Source organism: Pecten maximus, chromosome 10 (genome assembly GCF_902652985.1).
Source record: "Pecten maximus chromosome 10, xPecMax1.1, whole genome shotgun sequence".
In the NCBI taxonomy this organism is placed as follows: domain Eukaryota; kingdom Metazoa; phylum Mollusca; class Bivalvia; order Pectinida; family Pectinidae; genus Pecten; species Pecten maximus.
The window spans coordinates 43,023,466-43,046,636 of NC_047024.1; the positions used below are offsets into that span (position 1 = coordinate 43,023,466).

A 23,171-nucleotide genomic window follows, 5' to 3' on the forward strand; every position below is an offset into this window, starting at 1 on the left:
ATTAGCACACGGGTTTATCACTAAAATTACCGCACGGGTTTATCACTAAAATTAGCACGCGGGGTTATCACCAAAATAAGTACACAGGTTAATCACTAAAATTAGCACACGGGTTTATCACTAAAATTAGTACACGGGTTTATCACTAAAATTAGCACACGGGTTTATCACTAAAATTAGCACGCGGGTTTATCACTAAAATTAGCACGCGGGTTTATCACTAAAATTAGCACACGGGTTTATCACTTAATAAATACACGGGTTTATCACTAAAATTAGCACGCGGGTTTATCACTTTAATAATTACACGGGTTTATCACTAAAATTAGCATGCGGGTTTATTACTATAATAAATACACGGGTTTGTCACTAAATTAGCATGCGGGTTTATTACTATAATAAATACACGGGTTTATCACTAAAATTAGCACGCGGGTTTATCACTAAATTAGCATGCGGGTTTATTACTATAATAAATACACGGGGTTATCTCTAAAATTAGTACGCGGGTTTATCACTATAATAACTACACGGGTTTATCACTAAAATTAGCACGCGGGTTTATCACTATAATAACTACACGGGTTTATCACTAAAATTAGCACGCGGGTTTATCACTAAAATTAGCACGCGGGTTTATCACTATAATAACTACACGGGTTTATCACTAAAATAACTACACGGGTTTATCACTAAAATAACTACACGGATTTATCACTAAAATAAGTACACGGTTTTATCCCTTAAATTAGCACGCGGGTTCATCAATTAAATTAGCTAAACTGTATGACGAAGGTTTAAGATCTCTAAAAGTAGTAGCTGTTTGACAAAATTTACAGTGATATGTCAATGCACTACAATGAAATGCGTTATGGACAGCTGACACAGTGGACTCTGTCTAAACCGGACACCGTTGGGACCACAAAATAAAGCCGGTTTGTAGAGAGTTCCGGATTGTAGAGATTCTACTTTTATATCGTTGTTGAATGCAAAAAAAGAAAAAAGAAATAAAAGATATATCATAAAGTAGATGTCATTGTGCATTATTCGTGCATATACAAACTTTGAATTGAATAACATGATTTAATTCAACACTGTATACCGATACTTCACGTAGGTCTGTATGCTGGTATACTGAGGGGATAGTTTGGTCCCGGGTTTGTATTATTTTATATCTGAGTCTTCCATATGTCAGTGACGATATAAGTTGTAGACTTGTTGATTAAGACACCAATTAAGAGATTCTATTTCAACATGTACTTCCTATTTTAATTAAAATGGTGCTATCTATATGACGTCGCCATACCTCCATATACTTTCATACAGACGAGTGACGTCGCGTTACGCATGACTGACTTTAACAACTGGGTTAACTATCTATATGACGTCGCCATACCTCCATACTTTTATACAGACGAGTGACGTCGCGTTGCGCATGACTGATTATAACAACTGGGTTAAACTTTAGACATTTTAGTAGCTATATAGTCATCACCATGGGAGAGATACCGTACCATATCTGTGAGGATGATGACGGTAAGGCCTATCTTAACAGCTTTTTGATATAGATAAATACAAATGCTGCTATCTTTATCAATACATTAGTAATATTGAAAACTGTTATGTATCAATTAGTACATGTATATAGAGTGATATCAACGCATTACTTTGTTAGTATGAATACAGATATTTCTTCACAGTCATGGTAGATAAAGTAGATAGTGCCCCAATTGTGACATCTCTGACCCGGTCACTTATAGAGAACTTGCTGACCCGGTCACTTATAGAGAACTTCTGACCCGCGGTCACTTATAGAGAATTTCTGACCAGGTCACTTATAGAGAATTTCTGACCCGGTCACTTATAGAGAACTTCTGACCCGGTCACTTATAGAGAACTTCTGACCCGGTCACTTATAGAGAACTTCTGACCCGGTCACTTATAGAGAATTTCTGACTCGGTCACTTATAGAGAATTTCTGACTCGGTCACTTATAGAGAATTTCTGACCCGGTCACTTACAGAGAATTTCTGACCCGGTCACTTATAGAAAATTTCTGACCCGGTCACTTATAGAGAATTTCTGACCCGGTCACTTTAGAGAATTTCTGACCCGGTCACTTATAGAGAATTGCTGACCCGGTCACTTATAGAGAATTTCTGACCCGGTCACTTATAGAAAATTTCTGACCCGGTCACTTATAGAGAATTTCTGACCCGGTCACTTATAGATAATTTCTGACCCTGTCACTTATAGAGACAGGGTAACCCAATGCACAAAAACATCTCCGTACATCAGCCTACAATTATGAGATTTTTTAAAATGCCAATTCGTATATATACATAACTCGTGACGATCAATATGTATTACGATGTCTGTCTGATCCCTATTATGATTTGTTTCCCCTTTTTTTAACAGATTCGTTAATTTGTACAGAGATCGAATGTCATAGCTTGTTTGACAGGAAAAAATTTCTAGAAAAATCCTGTGAAGTGGAAGCACACATTCAGCCAATCGAGTGTTTTAACATTAAAAATGGTACCGTGGTACTACCATCAACCTGTTTTCCTGGGCATGATTATGGACATAATGACAGTTTCATTCATGTGCGGGAAGGATGCGCGGCAACATTCAAGGCATGTACAGGTACATTTCAAATAGAGTAATTTATTGTGTATTCTAGAAATGTACAGGTAAATATAGTAATTCTTTGTGTATTCAAGGCATGTACATGTAAATATAGTAATTCAACGTGTATCCAAGGCATGTACAGGTAAATATAGTAATTCAACGTGCATTCAAGGCATGTACAGGTAAATATAGTAATTCAACGTGTATCCAAGGCATGTACAGGTAAATATAGTAATTCAACGTGTATCCAAGGCATGTACAGGTAAATATAGTAATTCAACGTGTATCCAAGGCATGTACAGGTAAATATAGTAATTCAACGTGTATCCAAGGCATGTACAGGTAAATATAGTAATTCAACGTGCATTCAAGGCATGTACAGGTAAATATAGTAATTCAACGTGTATTCAAGGCATGTACAGGTAAATATAGTAATTCAATGTGTATTCAAGGCATGTACAGGTAAGTATAGTGATTCAACGTGTATTCAAGACATGTACAGGCAAATATAGTGATTCAACTTGTATTCAAGACATGTACAGGTAAATATAGTAATTCAACGTGTATCCAAGGCATGTACAGGTAAATATAGTAATTCAACGTGTATTCAAGGCATGTACAGGTAAATATAGTAATTCTTTGTGTATTCAAGACATGTACCGGTAAATATAGTAATTCAACGTGCATTCAAGACATGTACCGGTAAATATAGTAATTCAACGTGCATTCAAGGTATGTACAGGTAAATGTATTTGTATGTATAGAAATGAAATATGAATTCCTGAGCGAACAGGTAAATATCTTTTGTCATTCAAAACGTATTAAAGAAGCAATGACTCGGATATATACATCTACATGTAAAGTTAGATAAAATTTATTTCCTCCAACTACATGAAGATTACAAATCTATATTGTAGACAGATATTTTACCTGGAATACCTATTGTTCAAACAAAAGACGACTTGTATGTTTTACATTGCTGTATTACTGTCCACAGAGATCGTATGTTTTACATTGCTATATTACTGTCCACAGAGATCGTAGATGATTTGTATGTTTTACATTGCTATATTACTGTCCACAGAGATCGTAGACGACTTGTATGTTTTACATTGCTGTATTACTGTCCACAGAGATCGTATGTTTTACATTGCTATATTACTGTCCACAGAGATCGTAGATGATTTGTATGTTTTACATTGCTATATTACTGTCCACAGAGATCGTAGACGACTTGTGTGTTTTACATTGCTATATTACTGTCCACAGAGACCGTATAGACGACCTGTATGTTTTACATTGCTATATTACTGTTCACAGAGACCGTATAGACGACCTGTATGTTTTACATTGCTATATTACTGTCCACAGAGATTGTAGCCGACTTGTATGTTTTACATTGCTATATTACTGTCCACAGGGACCGTAGACGACTTGTATGTTTTACATTGCTATATTACTGTCCACAGAGATCGTGGACGACTTGTATGTTTTACATTGCTATATTACTGTCCACAGAGACCGTAGAAGACTTGTATGTTTTACATTGCTATATTACTGTCCACAGAGACCGTATGTTTTACATTGCTATATTACTGTCCACAGAGACCTACACGACTTGTATGTTTTACATTGCTATATTACTGTCCACAGAGACCGTATGTTTTACATTGCTATATTACTGTCCACAGAGATCGTAGATGACTTGTATGTTTTATAAAACAGACGAATCATATAAAATGTATGCTCTACATTGATATAGTGATTTGTTTATAAGTATAAATACCATATGTATAAACTGCTAAGGTCAAGGTCACCATGGCGAGTCTTGCTCAAAGAAGGTGAATAAAAGTGGAACTCTACCTCTGCATGCGAAATACCGTGTTTACTGCTATGTCCCTTAATTAGACGACTTTGCAGTGACTACCAAAAAAAGGTGTTCCATCCCCAATTTAAGCAGTAATAATATATTTCCAAGGTCATTGCTACTGGAGGTTATATAAGTATACATACCTGTACATCAATTGTAAGATATTAAACTCGTTAATTTGTATTGAAAAATCATCCGTTTCTAAAAAAAAAAAAAAAAATTGTAAAATTTCGTTTTTACAGAAAGTTCGTTTGATGAAATCAGTCCATCATCAGCGCCCCCTGTACTCCCGTCTGTCGGCACGCCCACAACTCGGAATACATCTTCACACTTTCCCTTTAAACAACCAGAAGATGGAAATGATAATCGGTATGCACTAACAGCAGGACTGGCTGTAGGAATTGGTCTAGTAGTCGTTATAGCAGTGGTCGTCATGGTGATAGTGTACTATCGCCGCCAAAAGTAGGTATCCTCTCTAACGCATTTGTTCATCTATTTAAACATTGAACTGCTTTTAGCTGGCAGTTATGGGCTGATAATGCATACTGGACAAAGACAAATTTAATAGCGCACTTCATGTTAAATTTGCCTTTGTCAAGCTTGCAGTTTGTAAGGTCATATAGTGGCAATGTTATAGAGTGGTAAATATTTAATGACATTTAATCCGGATAATTAATTACTTCTCTAATGACTTTAGTTGTGAGTTATTGAGCTACTTTTCTAGTGTGATGATCCTTATTTCATTGTGACTGTGACGTCATAATTATGACGTGCGCTGGTGGGTGTTATGATCGTTATTTATCCCACCGTTCACGTATATGGCCTGTTTAAGATTTTTCTGTCAACCCCTTGGATGTCATTTGTCTGTCATCCTCTAGGGCAGACAGCACGTGTTGGCTTAAGAAAATGACGTCTTTCCTGTTATTGTTCCTCTCTCTCTCTCTCTCTCTCTCTCTCTCTCTCTCTCTCTCTCTCTCTCCTACAAGGTAGGGAAATAAAATATTCCACTAACCATTGTGACTGTGACGTCATAGTTATGACGTGGGAGGTCGCTGATGTGATGATTGTTTTTGTGTCCCTACTTCAAAGAAAGTTGTTGTCAATTGTATTAATCCTGTATTCTGACGACTAAAATTATATACACTTATTACTTCCCATTTGTTAAACTTTAATTCATTACATATCAAAAGTCAATTCAATTTCAATATTATTGGAACTAACCGTGATTTTTAAACACGGTGACGGATTACTTTTTTCTGTGTGCTACCATAACTAACATTATGATAAATGTTGTGTAAGCGTGTCAAATCATACTCTGAGTATATCTTATGTGTTTTAGAACTTTCAAAGTGTAAATACAATTCTATGATACTAAAGTGTGTGCAACCGGAAGGAAGTCGCGAAAGATACATACATCACAGAAGTCACACAAGACTTATATTGATGTCATCCAGTGATTAATTCATCACCTTTTGTCGGTTTAGGAACAAAATTTAACATTATGATAAATATTATTTAAGTGTGTTAATTTATCTCTTTTTGTCGGTTTAGGTCCAAACATGGCATACGAGATAAAAACGGTGACAGCAAAAAGGTAAGATATGAAAATACAATAGGTTACATATAATTGGCCGATAGATTCGCGTGAAGGACAATTCATGAATTCAAATAACGCGGTTTTTAGCTCACCTGCCCGAAGGGCAAGCGAGATTATGCCATGACACAGCGTCTGTGGTCCATTCGTCCGTCCCTTTAAACGACTTTTTCTCAATAACCAAGAGACCCATAGACCTGATAATGAGCCTGTAGCATGCTGGGCGGAGGGCTACCAAGTTTGTTCAAATGAATGATATTGGCTTACATTTAAGGTCACAGGGGTCAAATAGGCTAAAATCTAAAATATGAAATTATTATAATAAATGGATCTGGTTGCGTCTGGATTCTTTACAAGTCGTTATATAATACGTGAAACGTAAATCCGTATCGTAAAATTTCGCTTTGTCTCGAGCTGCAACTCTCGGTACTTTAATTGTTTGTCTTATCGACAAATGTACCATTGAGAGCAAGCAGAAATACACTGTTCACGAACTTTTGATCGTTTAATTTCTTCCGGATAATATTTAATTTATGCACATCTATAAAGTTTCCTCTTGGCTATCATGTTGTCCGACTTAACATTTTGTATTTCATTAGAAAGTTACTTCCTTTTACACAGACGTCAGACGCTACCCCCGGGGACCATGTCTACACTGATATCACGACTGTAGAGGAGACCACGGGGAGGAGGGAGGAAATACCGGGGGATTACGTCACTATCTCTGACGAGGTGGACAAATACGATCATTGTCGACAGCCGCCATTGAACACGGAGAGACATTCGGAGACAACGGACACTTACGATACTCTGAAGTCTCAGACTACAGATGACAGTGTTATTGGTGATCAACCTTACGATACCACCCGAGATAATACGTATGACCGGTTACACGCCAAAGAAAAATCGTCCATTCCAGGAAATTATGACGTACTTCCGGTCCCGACGAAATGAAAGATCCGGTTGGCAGATGCTTATATGAGCGTGCCAATTAAAACAAGCATCATTGTGCCATTGCTATTAAACATTATGTACACGCTTTGTTTTAAAGAACAGGGTTTAACTAGCGAGCAATACAGCTGATACAAATTTATTTACTTGCAAAATCTTGTGTTTTTAGCTCACTTGGTCCAAAGGACCAAGGCGAGCTTATACCATACCGTGGCGTCCTGCGTCCGTCGTCCGTCTGTCGTCCATCCGTCGTCCGGCGTCGGTCAGTCATTATTATGTCAGCGGTAGCATCCCTAGGTAGCAGGGATTCAAATTTATACAAATAATGGGACTGATCCTGCAGGGGCCTGAGGGGCGGCGCCAAAAGGGGTCCATTTGGCAATATTGATATTTACGACTCCTTCTCTTAGGTCTCTGGACCTAAGCAATGTATGTAGGTGGCCGGGATTTAAATTTATACAAATGATGGACTGAACACCCCCCTCCAGGGGCCTAAGGTTTGGGACAAAAGGGATTCATTTGACGATATTGAAAGTATTGAGATCGCCGACCACTATCCATATATAGCATTGCTTGCTGGGCATCCAAACATAAATACATTCATGTCGTAAAAATAGAATCTAGGGTCCTTCCCCACCCTTGAAGACTTATTTTTGTTTTGTTATGTCTTTGAAACCGTAAGCCCAGATTTCTTTGAACACAATCATGTTGAGTCTTGACTTCGTTTCGAGGTTATATCTTTGAAGCAGTTGAGATCCCAGCCTGTAATCATACATATTGCATTGTTAGACATACAGGCCCTCTGGGCCTTTTATTATCTAACGAGCTATCCAACTTCCCCGTCAGTCTGACTAAAATAGTATGGGGATATTTTTTTCTGTTACTTCTGTTTTTGTCATATGTTTTTGATATTATGTAAATACCTTTACAAAAAGCTATATGTATTTTGTCTGATGAATTTTATATTTTTAATAAAAAAAAAATACAATCATCGTTTAATATTGTTATGATGAACATCTAAATGGTGTATTTCTGGTATAAATTTTCCGGAAATTCAACTCTCCAAAGTTTCACATTGTTTTGAAGCCAAACAACAAACAAGCATATAGTTGAGGACTGCGTTGAAAATATCGTTACTCACTACGAAATGAACAAAACAATTAATCAAAAATGATGAATAACACATTGTTAGAGTTTTCCAAGGCGCATACCACTGTAATTTGGTAATCGCCCGATGGAGGTTCTCAAAACATACTTACTAAAAGTGTTGAAAATGGTGTTGATTAATGGACATCTACAAGAGACTGCTGTTGTGTAGGATTACTAACTTAACGAAATAAGAGTACCCCATGTAGAGATCGGAAATAGGTTTTCTTTCATTGTAAATACTATCATATATACCCATTCATCCGACAAGTCTGACAAAGTATTCCCATATGAATTCAATACATTTTACCTTGAGAGATGTCTGCAACAGAGAAATGTGATTAAAACGTTTTTCAAATGCTGGACTTTTTCTAGTGGACTTGGATGATGTTAACTTTTCAATATAAAAATTGATATTATACTTACTTTGATGATTTATATGAATGTCTATGTTATTTTGCAGAAAGCTACTGGTAATCTGAACTTTGAACTTGCTACAAAAATCATAGCAACCATTTTATGTACGCTGTAAGTAAACAATCGTGTTTATACCAGGATTGACAATAAGACAGAGATTGTTGTCAATGTTTAATTGTATTTGAAGATACCAATGGCGTGATTATGATAACATGGAAACATGGAGAAACATTCATGCATGGGAGTCAATCGGGAATCATCGGCAATTTCCGTAAACTATAAATTACCTCATAGTTATATTGATGAATACAGTCGAAGTAAGTGTGGTACTTGGAGAATTGTATGTATGATTAGTCACTATAATAATTGTTTAATTAACACCTACTTCATGTATTTTCAGACTGTGTTCATTGCTTAATAAACACATTGAAGTAAACGGAACAGAGTCCCATTTAGTACTGAATACCTATCCACTATACTACAAAGGTCAATTAAGGACGACCTCTCGTACATTGACAAGTGTTTTGGGAGGCTGTGGTAGGTTTGTGTTAAGTCTCTTTGTGATAGTCCGGAACTTTTGCCGATTTATAGATGCTACCTCACTGAAGCACAATGCCGAAGACACCCAGCAGCTAGGACACCCCATCCCGTCACATTATACTGACAATGGGCGAACCAGTCGTCCCACTCCTAATACTCTGAGCGTTAAGTAGGAGTAGCGACTACCAGGGGAAGAACACTAAAGGCCAAAAGTGAGGCATTGTCGAGGGAGACATTAGGAAGAAGGAAGTTGTTAAGAAAGATAAAAGATAAAATCCCAAATTTAGTCGCCTCTTACGACCATGCAATGGGGGCAGCAGGTATAATTCTTACGCCCTACCTGCAACGAAACTGCACAAATTTAATGTATTTCAGTCTTGGAAGGAGCTAGTAAACAAAGTACATGTGCATTAAATGACAAAAAAAGGAAATTATGCTGAAAATATCAATTTGGTGTCTAAAGGGTCTTAATTGTAAGATATTGTGATAAAAGACCATAATTTGAGTAGCCTTTAATGAAGTTGTACAAAACTTTGCTGCAATGCAGATTTACAAATCAAGGTTTTAAAAAATAAAGAAATTATTGTCCCCTGTGATCCTAATTAAACAAAAAAACCGACAACGCAACACACATCTGTAACCTCATTGAACACCCAGTAAATGTCAGATTCCCCAACATTTTTCCGGCGAGATTATGTCATCTTGAATTGATCAATATGATTAAGTTTGCACCTAATTTCATTTTAAGAATTTTCTTCTTAATATCTTAAATCGTAAAAAATGACATCATCATCTTCAGCATCATTGCTCATCAATCTAATTAAAATCTAGATGGTCATTCTCACTACGTTGCATGAACACCTAACAACATCCCATTAGGGGTCACGTCAGGGTGACCTTTTGGATTAGCCAATTAAATGACTACTTCCAGAATATTGGAATAATAATAAATAATAAGATTAATATGAGAACAGAATACCTCATGGTCACTTCATTTCATTAAAACAGTCAACCTTTAACCTCATAATTGTATTCTTTAAAAAGATCCGATGGGAACATGTAATTTTTAACCAATCACTCATGTCAAAAGAATTCGGCTGATGAAAAAAAGGAATTCACGCGGGAGAAACAGACAACGAAATACATAATATGCACTATATAAGTTAACTTTGGATGTATATGCACTTATAGAGAATTTCTGACCCGGTCACTTATAGAGAATTTCTGACCAGGTCACTTATAGAGAATTTCTGACCCGGTCACTTATAGAGAATTTCTGACCAGGTCACTTATAGAGAATTTCTGACTCGGTCACTTATAGAAAATATGACCCTGTCACTTATAGAGAATTTCTGAACCGGTCACTTATAGAGAATTTCTGACCCGGTCACTTATAGAGAATTTCTGACTCGGTCACTTATAGAGAATTTCTGACCCGGTCACTTATAGAGAATTTCTGACCAGGTCACTTATAAAAAATTTCTGACTCGGTCACTCATAGAGAATTTCTGACCCGGTCACTTATAGAGAATTTCTGACTCGGTCACTTATAGAGAATTTCTGACTCTGTCACTTATAGAGAATTTCTGACCCGGTCACTTATAGAGAATTTCTGACTCCGTCACTTATAGAGAATTTCTGCCTCGGTCACTTATAGAGAATTTCTGACCCGGTCACTTATAGAGAATTTCTGACCCGGTCACTTATAGAGAATTTCTGACTTGGTCACTTATAGAGAATTTCTGACTCGGTCACTTATAGAGAATTTCTGACTCGGTCACTTATAGAGAATTTCTGACCCGGTCACTTATAGAGAATTTCTGACCTGGTCACTTATAGAGAATTTCTGACCCGGTCACTTATAGAGAATTTCTGACCCGGTCACTTATAGAGAATTTCTGACCCGGTCACTTATAGAGACAGGGTAGCCCAATGCACACAAACATCTCCGTACATCAGCCTACAATTATGAGATTTTTTTAAATGCCAATTCGTATATATACATAACTCGTGACGATCAATATGTATTACGATGTCTGTCTGATCCCTATTATGATTTTTTCCCCCTTTTTAACAGATTCGTTAATCTGTACAGAGATCGAATGTCATAGCTTGTTTGACGGGAAAAATTTTCTAGATAAATCATGCGAAGTGGAAGCACATATTCAGCCTATCGAGTGTTTAAATATTAAAAAAGGTTCCATGGTACCACCATCAGCCTGTGTTCATGGGCATGATTACGGACATAATGACAGTTTCATTCATGTGCGGGAAGGATGTGCGGCAACATTCAAGGCATGTACAGGTACATTTCAAATATAGTAATTCATTGTGTATTCTAGAAATGTACAGGTAAATATAGTAATTCAACATGTATTCAAGACATACACAGGTAAATATAGTATTTGTTTTGTATTCAAGGCATGTACAGGTAAATATAGTAATTCAACGTGTATCCAAGGCATTTACAGTAAATATAGTAATTCAACTTGTATTCAAGGCATGTACATGTAAATATAGTAATTCAACGTGTATTCAAGGTATGTACAGGTAAATATAGTAATTCAACGTCGATCCAAGGCATGTACAGGTAAATATAGTAATGCAACGTGTATTAAAGGTATTTACAGGTAAATGTATAAGTATGTATAGAAATGAAATATGAATTCCTGAGCGAACAGGTTAATATTTTTTTGTCATTCAAAATGTATTAAAGAAGTAATGGCACAAATATATGCATATAATTTTATAGTTAAATGGATATGTTTATTTCCTCCAAGTACACGAAGATTAAAAATCTATATTGTAGACAGATGTCTTACCTGGCCATGGAATACCTATTGTTGAAACAAATATAGATGACCTGTACGTTTTACATTGCTATATTACTGTCCACAGAGATCGTAGATGACTTGTATGCTTTATAAAACAGACGAATCATATAAAATGTATGCTCTACATTGATATAGTGATTTGTTTTTATAAATATTAATACCATGTGTATAAACTGCTAAGGTCAAGGTCACCACGGCGAATCTTGCTCATGGAAGGTGAATAAAAGTGGAACTTTACCTCTGCATGCAAAATACTGTGTTTACTCTTATGTCCTTTAGTTAGACGACTTAGCAGTGACCACCAAAAAGGTGTTCCACCCCCAATTTAAGTAGTAATAATATAATTCCAAGGTCATTGCTACTGGAGGTTATAAAAGTATAAATACCTGCACATCAATTGTAAGATATTTAACTCGTAAATTTGTATTGAAAAATCATCCGTTTCTAAAAAAAAAAAAAAATCTTGTAAAATTTCGTTTTTACAGAAAGTTCGTTTGATGAAATCAGTTCATCATCAGCGCCCCCTGTACTCCCGTCTGTCGGCACGCCCACGACTCGGAATACACCTTCACACTTTCCTATTAAACAACCAGAAGATGAAAATGATAATCGGTATGCACTAACAGCAGGACTGGCTGTAGGAATTGGTCTAGTAGTCGTTATAGCAGTGGTCGTCATGGTGATACTGTACTATCGCCGCCAAAAGTAGGTATCCTCTCTAACGCATTTGTTCATCTATTTAAACATTGGACTGCTTTTAGTTGGCAGTTATGGGCTGATAATGCAAAATGGACAAAGGCAAATTTAATAGCGCACTTCATGTTAAATTTGCCTTTGTCAAGCTTGCAGTTTGTAAGGTCATATAGTGGCAATGTTATAGAGTGGTAAATATTTAATGACATTTAATCCGGATAATTAATTACTTCTCTAATGACTTTAGTTGTGAGTTATGGAGCTACTTTTTCTAGTGTGATGATCCTTATTTCATTGTGACTGTGACGTCATAATTATGACGTGCGCTGGTGGGTGTTATGATCGTTATTTCTCCCACCGTTCACGTATATGGCCTGTTTAAGATTTTTCTGTCAACCCCTTGGATGTCATTTGTCTGTCATCCTCTAGGGCAGATAGCACGTGTTGGCTTAAGAAAATGACGTCTTTCCTGTTATTGTTTCTCTCTCTCTCTCTCTCTCTCTCTCTCTCTCTCTCCTACAAGGTAGGGAAATAAAATATTCCACTAACCATTGTGACTGTGACGTCATAGTTATGACGTGGGAGGTCGCTGATGTGAAGATTGTTTTTGTGTCCCTACTTCGAAGAAAGTTGTTGTCAATTGTATTAATCCTGTATTCTGACGACTAAAATTATATACACTTATTACTTCCCATTTGTTAAACTTTAATTCATTACATATCAAAAGTCAATTCAATTTCAATATTATTGGAACTAACCGTAATTTTTAAACACGGTGACGGATTACTTTTTGCTGTGTGCTACCATAACTAACATTATGATAAATGTTGTGTAAGCGTGTCAAATCATACTCTGAGTATATCTTATGTGTTTTAGAACTTTCAAAGTGTAAATACAATTCTATGATACTAAAGTGTGTGCAACCGGAAGGAAGTCGCGAAAGATACATACATCACAGAAGTCACACAAGACTTATATTGATGTCATCCAGTGATTAATTCATCACCTTTTGTCGGTTTAGGAACAAAATTTAACATTATGATAAATATTATTTAAGTGTGTTAATTTATCTCTTTTTGTCGGTTTAGGTCCAAACATGGCATACGAGATAAAAACGGTGACAGCAAAAAGGTAAGATATGAAAATACAATAGGTTACATATAATTGGCCGATAGATTCGCGTGAAGGACAATTCATGAATTCAAATAACGCGGTTTTTAGCTCACCTGCCCGAAGGGCAAGCGAGATTATGCCATGACACAGCGTCTGTGGTCCATTCGTCCGTCCCTTTAAACGACTTTTTCTCAATAACCAAGAGACCCATGGACCTGATAATGAGCCTGTAGCATGCTGGGCGGAGGGCTACCAAGTTTGTTCAAATGAATGATATTGGCTTACATTTAAGGTCACAGGGGTCAAATAGGCTAAAATCTAAAATATGAAATTATTATAATAAATGGATCTGGTTGCGTCTGAATTCTTTACAAGTCGTTATATAATACGTGAAACGTAAATCCGTATCGTAAAATTTCGCTTTGTCTCGAGCTGCAACTCTCGGTACTTTAATTGTTTGTCTTATCGACAAATGTTCCATTGAGAGCAAGCAGAAATACACTGTTCACGAACTTTTGATCGTTTAATTTCTTCCGGATAATATTTAATATATGCACATCTATAAAGTTTCCTCTTGGCTATCATGTTGTCCGACTTAACATTTTGTATTTCATTAGAAAGTTACTTCCTTTTACACAGACGTCAGACGCTACCCCCGGGGACCACGTCTACACTGATATCACGACTGTAGAGGAGACCACGGGGAGGAGGGAGGAAATACCGGGGGATTACGTCACTATCTCTGACGAGGTGGACAAATACGATCATTGTCGACAGCCGCCATTGAACACGGAGAGACATTCGGAGACAACGGACACTTACGATACTCTGAAGTCTCAGACTACAGATGACAGTGTTATTGGTGATCAACCTTACGATACCACCCGAGATAATACGTATGACCGGTTACACGCCAAAGAAAAATCGTCCATTCCAGGAAATTATGACGTACTTCCGGTCCCGACGAAATGAAAGATCCGGTTGGCAGATGCTTATATGAGCGTGCCAATTAAATCAAGCATCATTATTGTGCCATTGCTATTAAACATTATGTACACGCTTTGTTTTAAAGAACAGGGTTTAACTAGCGAGCAATACAGCTGAAACAAATTTATTGACTTGCAAAATCTTGTGTTTTTAGCTCACCTGGTCCAAAGGACGAAGGTGAGCTTATACCATACCGTGGCGTCCTGCGTCCGTCGTCCGTCTGTCGTCCATCCGTAGTCCGGCGTCGGTCAGTCAACAATTCACTTCTTCTTCTGAACCGCTGATCGCAAATTTAACCAAAATTGGTAGGAAACATCCCTAGGTGACTGGAATTCAAATTTATACAAATGATGGGGCTGATCCTGCAGGGGCCTGAGGAGCGGACAAAAAAGCGTCCCTTTAGGCAATATTGATATTAACGGCTTCTTCTCTGGACCTAAGTAATGTATGACATTGATATGTCAGCGGTAACATCCCTAGGTGGCCGGGATTCAAATTTATACAAATGATGGACTGAACACCCCCCTCCAGGGGCCAAAGAGTTGGGACAAAAGGGATTCATTTGACTATATTGAAAGTATTGAGATCCCCGACCACTATCCATATATGGCATTGTTTGCTGGGCATCAAAACATAAATACATTCATGTTGTAAAAATAGAATCTAGGGTCCTTCCCCACCCCTGAAGACTTATTTTTGTTTTGTTATGTCTTTGCAACCGTAAGCCCAGGGGTCTTTCCCTACCCCTAAGGGATTTTTGATTTCTTTGAACATAATCATGTTGAGTCTTGACTTCGTTTCGAGGTTATATTTGAAGCAGCTGATATCCCACCCTGTAATCATACATATTGCATTGTTAGACATACAGGCCCTCTGGGCCTTTTATTATCTCACAAGTTATCCAACTTATCCGTCAGTCTGACTAAAATAGTATGGGGATATTTTTTTCTGTTACTTGTGTTTTTGTCATATGTTTTTGATATTATGTAAATACCTTTACAAAAAGCTATATGTATTTTGTCTTATGGATTTCATTTTTTAATAAAAAATACAATCATCGTTTAATATTGTTATGATGAACATCTAAATGGTGTATTTCTGGTATAAATTTTCCGGAAATTCAACTCTCCAAAGTTTCACATCGTTTTGAAGCCAAGCAACAAACAAGCATATAGTTGAGGACTGCGTTGAAAATATCGATTACTCACTACGAAATGAAACAAAACAATTAATCAAAAATGATGAAATAACACATTGTGAGTTTTCCAAGGCGCATACCACTGTAATTTGGTAATCGCCCGATGGAGGTTCTCAAAGCATACTTACTAAAAGTGTTGAAAATGGTGTTGATTAATGGACATCTACAAGAGACTGCTGTTGTGTAGGATTACTAACTTAACGAAATAAGAGTACCCCATGTAGAGATCGGGAATAGGTTTTCTTTCATTGTAAATACTATCATATATACCCATTCATCCGACAAGTCTGACAAAGTATTCCCATATGAATTCAATACATTTTACCTTGACAGGTGTCTGCAACAGAGAAATGCAATTTCCGTAAACTATAAATTACCTCATAGTTATATTGATGAATACAGTCGAAGTAAGTGTGGTACTTGGAGAATTGTATGTATGATTAGTCACTATAATAATTGTTTAATTAACACCTACTTCATGTATTTTCAGACTGTGTTCATTGCTTAATAAACACATTGAAGTAAACGGAACAGAGTCCCATTTAGTACTGAATACCTATCCATTATACAACAAAGGTCAATTAAGGACGGCTTCTCGTACATTGACAAGTGTTTTGGGAGGCTGTGGTAGGTTTGTGTTAAGTCTCTTTGTGATAGTCCGGAACTTTTGCCGATTTATAGATGCTACCTCACTGAAGCATAATGCCGAAGACACCCAGCAGCTAGGACACCCCATCCCGTCACATTATACTGACAATGGGCGAACCAGTCGTCCCACTCCTAATATTCTGAGCGTTAAGTAGGAGTAGCGACTACCAGGGGAAGAACACTAAAGGCCAAAAGTGAGGCATTGTCAAGGGAGACATTAGGAAGAAGGAAGTTGTTAAGAAAGATAAAAGATAAAATCCCAAATTTAGTCGCCTCTTACGACCATGCAATGGGGGCAGCAGGTATAATTCTTACGCCCTACCTGCAACGAAACTGCACAAATTTAATGTATTTCAGTCTTGGAAGGAGCTAGTAAACAAAGTACATGTGCATTAAATGGCAAAAAGGAAATTTTGCTGAAAACGTCAATTTGGTGTCTAAAGGGTCTTAATTGTAAGATATTGTGATAAAAGACCATAATTTGAGTAGCCTTTAATGAAGTTGTACAAAACTTTGCTGCAATGCAGATTTACAAATCAAGGTTTTAAATAATAAAGAAATTATTGTCCCCTGATAATCCTACTGTGACAAAAAACCGACAACGCAACACACATCTGTAACCATTGAACACCCAGTAAATGTCAGATTCCCCAACATTTTTCCGGCGAGATTTTGTCATCTTGAATTGATCAATATGATTAAGTTTGCACCTAATTTCATTTTAAGAATTTTCTTCTTAATATCTTAAATGGTAAAAAATGACATCATCATCTTCAGCATCATTGCCCATCAATCTAATTAAAATCTAGATGGTCATTCTCACTACGTTACATGAACATCTAACAACATCCCATTAGGGGCCACGTCAGGGTGACCTTTTGGATTGGCCAATTAAATGACTACTTCCAGAATATTGGAATAATAATAAATAATAAGATTAATATGAGAACAGAATACCTCAAGGTCACTTCATTTCATTAAAACAGTCAACCTTTAACCTCATAATTGTTTTCTTTAAAAAGATCCGATGGGAACATGTAATTTTTAACCAATCACTCATGTCAAAAGAATTCGGCTGATGAAAAAAGGAAACAGACAACGAAATACATAATATGCACTATATAAGTTAGCTTTGGATGTAGCAGCGTTTGAATTAAGGATTAATGTCGGCTTCCATTACTTTTAATGGCCGCGATAGCTCAGTCTGTTAGAGCGTTTGTTTGGTTTAGTTTAACGTCCTATTAACAACCAGGGTCATTTAAAGAGGCTTGCCCGCAGAGAGATCAGAAAAATTGGCTAATAGAAAAAGATTTGTTTACACATGACAGATTGTTGGAATTGTTGAGTTTTTCATTTTATTTTCCTTATAAAACGCTGAAAAGTGATATTAAAACCTCGTTTTTAAATATTATTTATTTAATCGCAACCCGCAATAAGTCTAATTTGATTGACACATCAAAAAAACAAGCACGTGCACAGTGCCGCACAGTGATAACTTCAAAGGCAGCGGCGATTTACAGAGAAGATTTGCCGTTATATTCCATACATTTCCCTCTCAGGTTGAGTTTTAAAACGTCTTTTAAATACATACAAGAAAAAAAGTCGGAAAGCCTCTAATTTTGTCACATAGAAACGTGTACTGAAGTTTATTTAGTGATCGGAGATGTGCCGTTTACCGGTCCGTCTGCGGGTAAGCCTCTTTAAGGACGTGCGAGGTTTTGGAGATGGAAGAAAGCCGGAGTACCCCGAGACCTTGAAACCACCGGCCTACGGTCAATGCCACGCAACTGTCCCACGTGGGTTTCGAACTCGCAACCCATGGTTGGAGGGTCAGTGATTAAGTGTCGGGACACCTTAACCACTCGGCCACCACGGCCCCTGGTTGGAGCGCCGACCACGTGACCTCACCCAAAGATCCGAGGTTCGTGGTTCGATGCTCCCTACCCGTGTCGGTTTGTGTTTCTCTGTAAGTTGAGAAACGGACCGGACTGGGCTGGCGTGATTCTGGCCTTGGGCACAATACTTTACTCGTATTGCTCTGGATGACACGCTACGGGCCTTCTGTATGCTGTTCAGTGAGGTAGTCACCAACTACTACAAGGGGAACCCGCCTCAAAATGACAATGTCTATTCACGGGGCGATAAACCCAACAAACAATAGATTAGTTTATTGTTCATTCATTTGTTAGGCTGAGTATTTTTCTGTGTTGTGTTGCGCAATGTCTGCTTTACGGAGTGTAAAAATAGTTTGTGTTCTGTTAGAGGGTTTAAGTGTTATTTTTAGTTTCTCGATTTTTTTTTTTTTAAAGATAATTAGCCTCGACCGACTTGTGTGGAATATGTTGCTGATGTTAAACATATCAGTCATCTTGTAAAATCGATAACAGTAATCTGCCGAAATCTGGTTCTGGCATCGTGAGCCATTAGCGGAATGCATGCAACAAGAACTTTTATTTGTCCGTTATATTAACGGTTACAATAATACATATATATATAGAATCTAAACGTGTTAAAAATAGGAAGCTGTTTATCACAGTAAAAAAAGTTTTGGTTATTTAACGTGTTAAATGTGAAATTTTAACGCGTTAAAGTAGTTTTATCGCGATTCTTGAATCCTTTATCAATAGAAATGATTTTTTTTAAATGTATTAGAAGCGTATGATTAACAAATATATATCTAAATGTCCATTCCATTATCAGATATCAAGATTCACATGAAACAAAAGTTGATATTTCGGTTAAATTGAAGATTGGAAACTGCTGCTTGAAATACAAGTCCACAATAATCAACAGCTTCCGATATTTGGTATTAAACTCAAGTTAAAAATAAATCTAAACTCACTGCCAACAAATGTGTTGTTAATATGTTTTAAGGCACGGCACAAACTCGTAAGAACAGAACTGTACAAAAAATATTGTTCTGTGCTTAAATAAACTTTATGATGTAATACGAATATAATTAATGGCAAAATGTTTGTTTGTTTGTTTTCACAAGTGATTTAAGTAAGGAATTATGCATGGTATCAAAGATCTATTTATCGATTTATAGAGCTATGGGGAATTACCTTAAAAATGACCATAATACACACCAAAGTGTCAGAGTGGATAACATCTGTCTTAAGTAATTACAAACGGTGCAAAGATACATGTATGTAGAACAAGTAACGACAATAACGACGTCGGTAACCTAAAGGCCGATCTGGACAACCTGGGGCAGGTGGTAGCTGAAATATGATTCAGAGAAAGGTAATCCTAACACAAGAAACAACGATGAAACACAACAAGGAGGTCATGTACAAGATCACATTTGATACCGATTTGGAACAGCATCCAATCTGGAAAAACAGACTGGTAGGGCTATTAAAGAGGATATTCAGAGTAAACTGTTAGGCGGTGTGGAACCAGTTGTTCAAGAAAGACATCAGAGCAATTTAAAACGTTCAAAGCGTCGCCAAGCTTGTCATTTCTGAACGGTTTAATGTATTCAGAAAGACTACATTCCCTTGGAATTCCAACCCTCCCATACACATGAAGACGATTCCAACCCTCCCATACACGTGAAGACGATTCCAACCCTCCCATACACATGAAGACGATTCCAACCCTCCCATACACATGAAGACGATTCCAACCCTCCCATACACATGAAGACGATTCCAACCCTCCCATACACATGAAGACGATTCCAACCCTCCCATACACGTGAAGACGATACCAACCCTCCGATACACATGAAGACGATTCCAACCCTCCCATACACATGAAGACGATTCCAACCCTCCCATACACATGAAGACGATTCCAATCCTCCCATACACGTGAAGACGATACCAACCCTCCGATACACATGAAGACGATTCCAACCCTCCCATACACATGAAGACGATTCCAACCCTCCCATACACATGAAGACGATATCTAATTTCAGACAACAGAATCCTTATAAGATCTTAATGTAACCAATGAAGATTGAAAAGAGATGCTTGAACCGAAGTCATAGACAACAGAATAAGGGGACATAACCCCAAATCAGAGGAAACCGCTCAAGGTTATACATTCGGACTGAAAGTTGCTTTGAGACTGAAATGACTTATCGACATCAAATCTGAACACGTTTAAATCGAAGTAAAACGATCATTGGAAAGGACTCGAAACCAAGTTAAACCAGACAGCTATATATATACTGGGAGGGGAGATATAATGCAGTATAGCTTCTTACAAGTATACATACAGATGTCCACGCCTTCTTATACTTGGGTGTTTTTGTTTTTATTTTAATTCAAATGGAAAGCGCATTTTCTGAACGGTATGGCATGCGCAATCCACAACGTAATAAAGTTTGCAGAATCGTTGACTGCACACTGTAATGATGATGATGATGACGTTGTATAATGATGATGGTATGATGTTGATGGTGATTATTATGCAGAATGATAATGGTGTTTGATTCGTGGATGATGATGATGATGATGATGATGATGATGATGATGATGATGAAAGGGTGAATGTGTTGTTGTGACGTGTCATATTGTATTTGTTGTCATATTAAAATGACTAAAAATAGAAAAAAAAGAAAAAAAAAGAAGAATCGTGATCTTATAGACGCTCTTAGTTTAAACAGACCGAAGATCGTGAGGTAAATCAGGTAAAAGACACGGGCAGTTGAAAAGAGCATTCTAACGGACAGATGTATGGGAATAATGGTTGCCTGCGAAGAACTTATTGATATATCGCTGAATTTGAGCGATAGATAAAATTAAAATGCGAAATATCGGAAGAAAATCTATGATACCATACAACGAAGAAATTAAAGTCTGGACACATATAAACGCAAACAAAACAGCGATAAAGACAAGATCGAGAGTTCATCTCGATAAACAAGGAAGGAAAACGAAGAGAACAACTTTGCTTTCTCATGGCATAACAAAATGTTTTATCAGTGAAGTAATGCAAAAAAAAGTTGACCTTGACCTTTGACTTAATTAACCTAACTCTCACCCGCTGACCCTGACCTTATTTAGAGTTCCAGAAAAATCTGAGCATTATGGAAGAAAAATATAGAAGCGGACACCAGTATATTCAACGAATTGTTAAAGGAATATGCATGGTTAGTAAAATACGGATAACGGTTTAAAAAAAAAACAAAAAAAACATCATGGAAAGAAGTTAGTTAAAAGGATAAAAAGGTGAGAAGGAAAGCAATTTAATGTATAGAAACGGAAGAATTGCAACATATATGGAGTGTCGACCACTCTGAAACAGGAAACTAAACTGCGCGTCTTCCTAAACATATGACGGTTGAAAGTGTAATTGCATGTCTTTGTCAATGTATATTACAAAACTTAAGATATTATTGTATGCGTATAGTCAGTAAAAAATGTCCTGCATTGAAATTTTATCCGGAGGGAATTTTATAAGCAAAACTTTGTGTACGTCAAATACATGCGAAATGATGAACTTTTTGCTTGCGTAAATAAATTATCATATCACGACGATGATAAAGTTGTTGTTGATGATGATGATGATGATGATGATGATGATGATGATGATGATGATATATATTTATTAATCCACATGAAAATCCCGAAGGTATTCACACGCATTCACACGCATTCACACTTACCAGTTCACACACATTTAAACAAATCAAAGTCTATATATTTACTCAAGTCCGTTTGGCCTAAAAACTACTGGAAAACAGCGTATGCAAAACGCCCAATTCTTTATATATCCCCCAAGGGTTAATCAATATGTATAAATTGAAGATGTGGTCAATTGACCAATCCTGGCCTTTAACCTGAAATATCAAGTGTCTTTAAATCCCTATAACGTCATTTCTAATTACAACTCTAGGCACTGATCACCGGTCCCACGGACCGTGCACGTGTGCTACATAATAACGACTGACTTCCAGATGCTACCGTTTGGTTAAACTACTAATCTAAGGGAAGCAACTCGAATAGATTTGGCTGGGTATAGCGCATTCCTACACTAGGTTACTTTGAACACATAACATGTAAAACTTGTCTTTAAATAAAACGTACCTACTTAACTCTTAAATATTCCTAATGACATTTTATACAACCTATCTATTTCCTAGTTCACTACAGTCTATTGATGTTGTTGTTGTTTTACATGTAGCTAGTTTTCCTAACTGAACTAATAAGCTAGGCGACGTCAGTACTTTCAGTATTGAACATATGACGAAGGCGACTGTTCTATCTCTGATGTACATTAAGTATCCAGTCATCAGTAATCTATTTATAAACCAGATTTAATAAGCCCCTACTTCTGTGCATATAAGGCCGGGTTTAATATTTTTCTGTAGTGTACTAGAATTTCTAGCCATGCAGGCGCACGCCTATGCAGCTAGATGTAGTCAATTGATCACGCTTGTTATTAAAATAGATTATGTTAATTACTACAATTTCTAATTACGCTGCATCACTCAACCGTGTTTTATTGTTTTATTTAGCCGGGTGCTATGTCACGTGATATTTGTTTATTTTAATATTGGAAGTGTTCCAAGTTGTGCAGTTTGTTACGGGC

The 23,171-nt window shown here is 36.9% G+C and overlaps 1 protein-coding gene across 2 annotated transcripts; it reads left to right on the top strand.

Annotated features, from left to right (window-relative positions):
• The first annotated feature begins 1,459 nt into the window (after positions 1-1,459).
• Positions 1,460-15,838, top strand: LOC117336356. 2 transcript variants are annotated; one of them, XM_033896859.1, is made up of 5 exons: positions 1,460-1,536; positions 2,419-2,646; positions 4,744-4,963; positions 6,053-6,095; positions 6,717-7,729. In XM_033896859.1, exons 1-5 carry the CDS (start codon positions 1,497-1,499, stop codon positions 7,047-7,049), a joined length of 864 nt encoding a protein of 287 aa, XP_033752750.1. In that variant the 5' UTR covers positions 1,460-1,496; the 3' UTR covers positions 7,050-7,729. The 2 variants fall into 2 exon arrangements, with proteins under 2 accessions (XP_033752750.1, XP_033752748.1); XM_033896857.1 differs by lacking the exons at positions 2,419-2,646; positions 4,744-4,963; positions 6,053-6,095; positions 6,717-7,729 and adding exons at positions 11,227-11,454; positions 12,469-12,688; positions 13,765-13,807; positions 14,429-15,838 and having other exon boundaries at positions 1,489-1,536.
• The last annotated feature ends 7,333 nt before the right edge of the window (positions 15,839-23,171 follow it).

Bases quoted from the DNA above. Each gene is read 5' to 3' on its own strand.
- LOC117336356 (XM_033896859.1), top strand. From the start codon at position 1,497: ATGGGAGAGATACCGTACCATATCTGTGAGGATGATGACG. The intron at 4,964-6,052 runs GTAGGTATCCTC...TTGTCGGTTTAG, and splicing joins GTGTACTATCGCCGCCAAAA to GTCCAAACATGGCATACGAG. The intron at 6,096-6,716 runs GTAAGATATGAA...CCTTTTACACAG, and splicing joins AAAACGGTGACAGCAAAAAG to ACGTCAGACGCTACCCCCGG.